At 36.8% G+C, this 9,672-nt stretch overlaps 1 protein-coding gene across 3 annotated transcripts; it reads right to left on the minus strand.

The window, feature by feature from the left end:
• Positions 1-342: 342 nt before the first annotated feature.
• Positions 343-9,286, minus strand: LOC133872900 (uncharacterized). 3 transcript variants are annotated; one of them, XM_062310547.1, is made up of 20 exons: positions 9,036-9,286; positions 7,873-8,697; positions 7,715-7,783; positions 7,426-7,624; positions 7,026-7,110; positions 6,589-6,705; positions 6,319-6,375; positions 6,133-6,214; positions 5,965-6,024; positions 5,792-5,844; positions 5,544-5,710; positions 4,785-4,968; positions 3,807-3,864; positions 3,651-3,707; positions 3,282-3,530; positions 2,992-3,053; positions 1,768-1,824; positions 1,563-1,656; positions 1,270-1,410; positions 343-661 (listed from the first exon to the last, which is right to left on the minus strand). In XM_062310547.1, exons 2-20 carry the CDS (start codon positions 8,602-8,604, stop codon positions 578-580), a joined length of 2,607 nt encoding a protein of 868 aa, XP_062166531.1. In that variant the 5' UTR covers positions 8,605-8,697; positions 9,036-9,286; the 3' UTR covers positions 343-577. The 3 variants fall into 3 exon arrangements, with proteins under 3 accessions (XP_062166531.1, XP_062166532.1, XP_062166530.1); XM_062310548.1 differs by having other exon boundaries at positions 7,873-8,700; XM_062310546.1 differs by having other exon boundaries at positions 7,873-8,790.
• Positions 9,287-9,672: the final 386 nt, after the last annotated feature.

Here is a 9,672-nt window from a genome sequence, read left to right on the forward strand (position 1 = left end):
AACGCAAAGCTCATAACAAAAGTAAAACTGGACAAACTGAGGGCCCAAAAATTAAAAAGAAAATAAGGCAAAAATGAACCACCATCCTGTACTTCCACAAGAAAGTTTACTTCTTAACAAAGATTGTCATTGTCAACTGTCAACCACATGATAATACCAACACAATAACCCTTATGCATGGAAATGCACTCACTGAACTTCTATAGATGAGTCATTTTTGTACATATGTCGCAACAGGGAAGATTAACAAATCAGAATACTAATACAAAGATAAGAATTTGTTGCCGCATGCATGCACAATAAAAGGTGAGCATGCAGTGTTTTCCATCTTCTCTTTCTTTCTTTCTTTCTTTTTTTCCTTTCTTTTATTTTAACACCCTTTTCCCTCACCCTAGGATTTCTAGTCTGTAGTTTGTACAAGAACAAAACAAATGTTAAAACAGCGAGCTGGCTGCTGACCAAAATAAAACACAGAATAGCAGCAAATATACAGGAAAGTAGAATCACTAATACAAAAATTAAAGAATAATTCTACCCAGCTTGACTGATTGAATCATTGGACTCGGAGAAGCTGTCACTATACTGTTCGAGGCACTGCCTTCTCTAGCATTGCTGTTCCCTTGAAGATTGTCAGCTGGACCTCCCTCATATACTTTGACAACTGGCCAGAAAGACGTATTTGTAAGTCAGTAACTGATTTTTCTTTATGAATAAAAATTCATTAAAAAGAAAAGGCAAAGCCCTCGTACATGAGGACGGAACACGAGGCATGGTACCATTCTTACACAAGAATTATTTCTATCACTAGATTCCTTACCCATTAATAATAACACCCATTTTAGTAATGAACTATCCCCATCATATTTTATTGACTAATGAGCAATTAACTAGACAATTCATGTCTTTATGTATCTCTTCCAGAGATCAACATTTGACAGTAATGATTCAGCCAGAGATTAAAGCACAGCCAATAATGTCTTCTAAGAAGACTCCACACAGAATTCATTGCCTCAAATGTGTATGGTAATTTTTGTGTACAGCTCAATAGTCAAATAACACCTCCACCCCCAAAAGAATTAGCTGGTGAATGAGATCATGGGTTCAGTGTTCTTTAGCCTGTTTGGGACTGTTTCATCTTTTCTTTCGTTTTATTTTTCAATTTTTGTCTGATATTCAGACTACTGATTACTTAAACTAATTTTCCAGAGAAAAAGAATTGGGTAAAAGTAAATTTCTCCTCCATGATCCATTGTCAAAGAAAACACTTACTCTCTCCTCACTCATCTTCCTGAAGCCAAATTTCTTTGTCCAAATTGACTCAGCTTCCTCAGCCGCAGGGAGCACCAGGTTTTGCACGTCCATGGAAGACAACAACCTCTCTATACATGAAAATAACGCTTGGAAATAACCCTAGAAATGAAAATATTATAAAATAAGTCATAATTTAATCCTTAAAAAGCACGTAATACCTAAAAGGGGGAGGGGAGGGGGTGGAATGGGGGAAGAAGCAATATTAATATTAACTACACCAAAGCATTCTTAAATACCATGAAAGTACTTACTTTTCCTTGATGTTCTCTACTGGTAGCTACAAGAGGAAGCTCAGCAACCTCCTGGCCAAAGATTCTGAGAAGACCAGCCGATACAACAACAGACCTGTGCACGCATTAAACCATCAACAATATGACGATCAAAATTACTAGGGCTATACTCTCAAGAAATGAATAACAGAAACAGAAGCAACATTGTACCAAGAGAGAAACATACTTCACAGTTAAAACTATACAATACATGCCTCCAAACTCTTGCCCAGATATATTTCTCCTGCAAAAAATCACAGAAAAACCATGTTACTGGAAATTGGAAGAATAACCAAACATTCAAAGTGAAAGTGATGGGAACTTTATGAAGGGCCCAAGCAAGAAAATATAGAAAAAACTATGATGAATGGCCTCCTCCCATCGCTTATCCATAAATGACCACATGCTCTATAAGAAATAGATTGACACTTTTCAAGAAATAGATTGACACTTTTCCACAGGCATACATGAGCACAGACAAGCAAATTTGATTGCGTCAGGGTAACACATGCAGAAGCACGGCACAATAATCCCCTTGACTACAAAAATTAACAGTCAACTTCTACTAGGGAAGAAAAAGTCAAAGCTGAAAACTACCTCGCCAGGCCAGGGACAAAATATCTCAAAATTTCACAGAAAATTAAATTTCTTTGGTAGCATTAGAAATAGCAGCCAAAATTATGATATGACCCACCCAATAAATATGCAAGTTAACGATGCATAATACCAGCTCATCTGACAGCACTTAGCAGTTCCAAAGAAACGTAATGCAACATAATAATTAGAAAGCTGTTTCAGAGATTAAAAAAAAATTGAACTGCAACCTATCCACTTATAGCACAATATCAAAACACCAGATTCAAAGGTTTGTACGGATGTTTAATTTCTCAGTTTTGAGTAGGCCACATTTTCATACAGTAGCAACCTTATGGTAGTGTTAAAATGCAATGTTAACCAAATTTTCCTGGTTAGACACCGAAAAAAAAATGGTATTTAAAAATTTATATTTGGTGTCAAAGATCCATAAAATTATTTTGTTTCTAAAAACATTTGCTCACCCATAAGCCCCAGGAGAGTTAAAGATGAAAAATGGGTACCCACAACACCCGGCATATAATGTTGTTCCTGAAACATGATTGTCTCACACAACTGTTAAAAAAAAAAAATCATACAACAACCAAATGCCCTTTCTTCTTATCAACTAGTCCCCAATTTGCAACAAATTCATACATTAGCCACTTTGACTATAAGAACAGATTTACAGGAGACCATCATAAAATGCTAGAAACACACAGACAAAAACATGAGAGAGAGAGGGAGAGAGAGAGAGAGAGAGAGAGAGAGAGAGAGAGAGAGAGAAGGAAGAAAAATAAGATAAAAAGCCAATATAAGCACATCAAAGATAACTTACCCATAGACCATAACAGGAATTAGATCACGACCAGATGTTGCAACAATAGGATCAAAGCACTCCTGCCAAAAGGTCAGAACACATAAGAAAACATTTAACAATTAAAATAACTATAGTATAATCATGTTCTTTAGAATCAACACATACACAGTTATAAGATTTATAGGAAAAGGGGAAAGGAATAACTACTAAAAAGGAATTTTCGTCACACATGATTCTCAATGCAAAAAAAAAAGCATGTAATGGGAAGAGAACGAGGAGATATCCAACACTGTATAGAAAAAACTTACTCGAAAGATTGAAGTAGCCCTTGAAAGCAAGGGTAGATCCTCTGGATAGCGACTTTTTCCACTCATAATTCGCCACTGAACATCATTTGCATCTCCATCAATAAATAATCCTTTCACTACATGCTTCTTGATTATTATGTCGGACAATGAAGCATCAATCGTCTCTGCTCCACAGATAACTGAATTCTTTAGAGCCACATGGATCCTATTGCAGTCATCACAGCAGAACCACTTATCCTTGGGGAGTTCCTGATATTCGGATCAAGGAAAATAAATAAGTTCCTTCAAAAGGGATCATAAGAACTAACAATGACAAGGTTTCTAGACTTAGATCATAATAATTAACAATTACAAGGCTTCTAGACTTACTTTTAAATCGCATAGCCCGCTGTCTCGCAAACATCCAACATGGAACTCCCTCTCACACTAACCAAAAATAAAGAGTAAGGTCAAAACAATGTCTTCAAAAAAAAAATCATATGAAAATTGATGCTTGCTTGCTCGGGAAAAACATGAAAGCCATACTTGGTCACAGAGCATAACCGTTCGCTCATCGAACTTAGCGGAACTGAAGTCATGAGCCCTAACAACATAATAAAAAATGTTTAACAGTCAGATAGCCTAATAATAAAATTAAAAGATGAGGTGTATTACTGGCACATGATATAATGATATGTAATCAGTTCCATTTCTTTTCTGAGCTAATCAATTCCATTTCAGAAAGCGATAACATATCTTCCCCAAGAGGAAGGTCCTCTCTTGCAAGTTTTTTTTTTCCTTCTAAAATATGTATCCCTTCATTATGACCAATTGACTACGTGCATAAACAAAAAATACACTAGTAATCTAAGTCTATTAACAGTTGACAAGTTGCTGGGCATGTATCCATTTTTCCTTCATCATTATTGATTTTCTATCTGCATTCATCATAGTATTTTCACCGCAGCTTTTCTCATTCACTACGACAATTCATGCCTAAATCATGTAGAAGCATAAATGACCAAATGCCTAAATGATTAACAGGTTTATAAGTAATCTCTTCCCAAGCAATTACTAAGCGCAAGAGTATCTTGCGGTGGGAACAGAGGTAAAGAAGATGAGGTCAATTAAAAACTACAAAACCTCATAAAAAAATGCAAAAAAAGGTATCTTTCAATTAAGAAAAAAAAAGCATCATGAAAACAAATTCCATTAAATTATTGGTGAGTACAAGATAGCAGTAGCACATAATGAAATAAAAAAAAGGATAAATGTAGGTAAAATTGTTTCAATCATCCAATACATATTAAATCAATCTGACAAAGGCTGGTCATATCTTAAGCATGATGCTTTCAGAAGTCCGAAGATTTGATCAAGTCAAAGGACATCAAATACTATATTACCAAGACCATGTTTGGGGGCGACCATGGTGTATCAACATCTTATTCATTTACTAACATAAAAAATCAATGAATATTTATTTGAATTTGCAGGAATAACAAATTACGAATTAGAGAAACCAACCTGCAAACAACACAACCACCATATTCAAATTCTGGTGCCTTAACAACTCGTGTCAACCGTATAACAATTGGTCTCCCAAGACCTGAAGAGTCTCCGGCAGCAATTTTTCTGCCAGGGCCAACCCTCTCTATACAATTTGAACATTGCCAATCACCTTCAGGGATGCACTCTAAATCCAAGCAGGCTGCAACAAAAACAAGTCAGGCTGAAACAAAAATGAATGAAAACTGTAAACCAGAAAAGTATCAAGAGTAGCTTAGAATGCAAGAAAAAATCAGATTGACCTACAGTATCATCATGTTTAAAATATACTATTTGGTTCTATTCAGATCCACAATTTTTTATTTTTTATTTAAAAAAGAAAAAAGAAAAAAAGCTAACATGGTTTTTCTTTCATATCTTTTATATAGCTAAGTCATACTAAGGTAACCGGAAACAATATGATAATGTATTCGTCCCTGAGAAGTTGGGTTAGCAATATTAGATTGAGAATACTCCCCAGTGTACAACAACAACCATTAGTTATCTAGCATAAGCAATATGATTTAGGCCTCATATATTGCTTGTGCAGGAGAAGGCTGAAAAAATATGCGAGTCAACAGAGTACAAAAGGACAAGCTGGCTTAACACATATATAAATGGGAGAAAGGCATTTATGCATAATTCAAGTGTACCTAATAAACTTCAAATGAAATTCAAAAGTCGATCAAATGCATCTTGAAAACTAAAACATAAAAATCAGAAGTGTGAGGTACAAACCTGCATGAAAAGACCGGGGGCATCTATTACAAAGAATCAAATCCCCTCCATCTCCACACATTGCACACATATCATCACTGTCACCAGTGGTAAGATTTTGTCCACTTGCCAATGAAATAGCTATATCGTGAAGCGTCAGTCCATTAGAAGTATAGATGTGGCGATAGCTGTAATAATGGATTAACTTATTACGTAACAGCAAAATAAATCACTATAACAAGAATCACAGTACTTTAAAGGCTACTCACGGTTGGCGCCTGGCAGCCATTCCAGCATGTGCTTCAAACTGTGAAGGGCTAATCTGCTCACAAGTAGAAGTGGTAGTATTGTTGAGAGAGAGAGAGAGAGAGAGAGAAGGGTAAACAAGCGTGTGATGCAGAATTCAAAATGTTACGTGCTCTGTGCAGCTCAATGTTCATACCTCTCTGTTACAACAACCACAGACAATACCATTTCCTTGCTTGTAGCCACCTAGCATATTCTATGTAGAAAAGAAAAGAAGAAACACCATGTTGGATCAATCACATAACTAACAAAAGACATCCACCATTACACAAAGCGATCGTCAACATGGAAATATATCAAATACCTGTCCTTTGACATAGTAAGCCAATTCAGCCCCATCTGGGAGTCCGTTTGGCATGAAGAGCAACCGGTGTAGATCATTATCCCTGCCAATACAAAGAAAAGCCCCCAGTAAGCAAAGCCTATAAATCCCATTAATACAAATCCTTTGGAATGAGGAAGAAGCATAATAAGAAATCAAAGGAAATACCTTCTCCTAGTGCCACCATCAGCATTTTTCTTCTGTGCAGAAAAATAGGAGTTGGGTCTGCACAATATGTATAACATTGGTGTCCAACAATGCATATAGTTGATAGATCGAATTTAATGAAGAAGAATCCAAATTGCTCCACGGGTATAAAATAAATAAATAAATAAATATATATATATATATATATATATATATATATATATAGAGAGAGAGAGAGAGAGAGAGAGAGAGAGAGAGAGAGAGAGAGAGAGAGAGAGAGAGAGAGCATACTTTTTCATTCCACATTTCCGGTCTTCTGATGCCTCTTTCACATATATTTGCCGTTCAAGATAGTTGTTCTGCACAAAGGGATGTGAAGCAGGGCTAACACTTTCTTCGAAAGCTTGACTGGAGCAGATAAAAGTTTGAAGAAAAACATCATTAACCAATGATTAATCATAAGAAAGTTCAATTTAGCATGCCTAAAAAAGCAAATTAGGAATCACTAAAATACAAGAAAAACAATTATAACCTAAGGTTTATAAAATAATTCACAAGTTAATTATGTACGTTAGCAGATATGTTCCACTAATACATACTATGGTAGACAAATTATTTTCCCTAGTCAACAACTCCTACATGAACCAAACCAACAGCCCTATGAATCAATCCAAAGGAAACCACAGGCTCATACCCACTATGGAGATCATAACAGTTGTATACTTTACCTTACATGTGAATGAAGCAGTGGAGGGAGCTTGATGTTATAATTTTTATTTGCTTCTACCTTTCCATTGCTCTGTTGAAGACTTTCTGCAGAACACAAAATCACCTCAAAATCTGAAAAAGGCCATAAAGGAATACAAACACAACTTTCTTTGCATCAGCTTATCTCTTTTTCTATGCAAGGTCTTAGTATTAGTACATATATGCGACCATATATCTATTCTTCTTTTATTTTTATTTTTATTTTTATTTTTATTTTTCATTTTTCTGGTCTTCTGGTATTTTGCATTTGTGACAAGTCATCACTTACACCAGTACAAATTTCTCTCCATTACAAGGACATTCATCTCAGCATGCCACAATACATCAAAAACATTTATAAGATCAGATAACAATCATCACCTTTCCAAACCTGGAGGGCCTCCTCATTGACAGATGAGCCAGCAAAATTCATTATCACTTGATCCAGTATGCTGAGTGGGCAAGTCTTCAGTTCTTGTATAATACTATAAATTGGCCTCCCATTCTCCAAGTATATGTGATTATTTGGATGTCTGGTCTTGACACCAGCATGCTGCTCAAACTCATAGGCACTCAGAACCTGTTCATACCATTCAATCAGTCATCTATCACCAACACAGCACAAAAACTACAGTAATTGGAACCAATTTAATCTGCATGACTGACTTACTCTTGAAAAATTGCAAGATGAACAAGCACACAAATATCCACCACCATTTATAATTCCATGTAGCTCAACCTGCCAACCATTTGAATTAACATATCAATTCCACATATATACAAAAGTTACAGTGACGCATTCCAAAAACATATAGAACAGTAGTTTACCTGCCCTGTGGTAGAAATATACTTCACTTGAGCTCCATTCAGAATACCAGTTCCTAGCAGCTTCTTGACATTCGTAGGAACAACCTTCTTCGAGATTTTAAATTCCATATTAGGATCACGTAAACAAAATTTGCTGGATTCAGGATAGTCATTCCGATATTTGCTTTCTAGTATCTCCCTATCAGAACCAACCATTGCCGAAGACTCTCTCTCTGGCTGAACTACCGAGGCATATGACTGGTTATCGTAGTCCTCCTTTCTTTTGCTGAACTTGAACGTAATTTTTCTGATTCCAGTAGAATTAGCCTGCTTAGGAATTTCCCGTACAATTAGAGACGTCTCTACGGCACCAGAAGCATTGTCATCAACTCGAGAAGTACCATTTCCACCACGGGCTCCATCACTTAAGGTCTCGTCCGCACTCGAACTCCCTGAACACGTGGAAGTGACTTCACCACACTCCACCTGGTTACTGTTCCCAAGTTCAGCTGCTTGGCTGGTAAATTCTTGAACATTGAACGTATTCTCTTTCGGAGAAATAATGGGATTCGAGACTTCAGAGCGAACGTCCTCGTTTGATACTTCCTTTGCTTGCTTCTTGTTCGGAAACGAGTCTGGTTCAGCGTCGTCCAGAAGATATTGATGGTCGCGCTTCAATTCAGTTCTTGAAAGGTTCTCGTTTTCCATGATTCCATCTGTCAACACATCCAAACAAACTTCCCCTTCTCCCATCCAGGCACAGTTCCTCGCAGAATTTGAACTCAGTAGATGCCGAAACAACCAAACCCAGCGAAAGCATTCAAGAAGAAGAGAGCGAGAAATTCACTGCTGGTTGAATTGAATTCATATCAAATACTATTGAGCTCAAAGCAGGAAATTGTCCCCAAGATTATACAAAAATTCTAGGCAACATCCACTCTAGAAATCATAAAAGAAACAAATTCAAAAATATATACAATTCAAAAAATAGAAAATAAAAACTGCTATAGCTATTAATAACCGCCAGACCGTTATTTGAATTGAAGGCAGAAATTGAAAGATGAAAAATCGGAAGAAAAAAAAAAGCCTTCCAAAAAGCTTCGAAATAATCCAAATCTCCAAGAATAAAATCAAGAAAGGCCTTCGAATTCGAAGAGAAAACAGTTCTTGGAATATCGAAGTACCAGCAAGAACGCCTTCGGGTCTGATTTGAAAATCTTACAGATCTGAGATTTGCTGAGAGAGCGTCCTTTCGGTTATTCGCCGGAGATCTAAGACGAACAGCGCGGGATATGTTAGGGTTAGGGTTTTGTCTGTGGAAACAAAATTAAATACAGAGGGAACGTGCTGAGCGGCAACAAAGCGAAACGAAAAGCTGGTTTCGCGGTTGAGATTTGATTTTGAGGCAGAGATGGTTAGATATGGTTTGAAAAGACAGAAAAAAAATCTAAAAATAAAAATAAAAAGTAGAAGGATGCTTTAAAATAGCGACAACCTTTTGGAAGAAACGGGAAGACAATTGGATAAAGTGATGGGACCCAGTGCAGCTTACCTGTAACGTGTCCCCACGTGGCATGGGCTGCGGCTGCAACTGCAACTACGAGTACCTGAGACTTTTTTGAACGGAGTGTCACATCCAGGACACGTGTAACAACGACAGAGTGCTTTATTACTCGGTTTGTTTATTTTACTCTCTTATCTTCGTCCTAGTGACGTGTGCTAAGGCGGTTGAACGTGCCGCCATTAGTGCATCAACGTGACTACAGACTGTGGGATGGACGTCCATGCAATTGCATCGCATGTTTACGAATGCTTTCTGAG

This window comes from Alnus glutinosa, chromosome 7, assembly GCF_958979055.1.
Source record: "Alnus glutinosa chromosome 7, dhAlnGlut1.1, whole genome shotgun sequence".
NCBI classification, from domain to species: domain Eukaryota; kingdom Viridiplantae; phylum Streptophyta; class Magnoliopsida; order Fagales; family Betulaceae; genus Alnus; species Alnus glutinosa.

Coding starts and splice junctions, on each gene's coding strand:
- LOC133872900 (XM_062310547.1), bottom strand. CDS start 8,604: ATGGGAGAAGGGGAAGTTTGTTTGGATGTGTTGACAGATGGAATCATG. Junction 7,625..7,714: donor CATCTTGCAATTTTTCAAGA/GTAAGTCAGTCA, acceptor TGGTATGAACAG/GTTCTGAGTGCCTATGAGTT. Junction 3,054..3,281: donor GGGCTACTTCAATCTTTCGA/GTAAGTTTTTTC, acceptor ACCTTTTGGCAG/GAGTGCTTTGATCCTATTGT.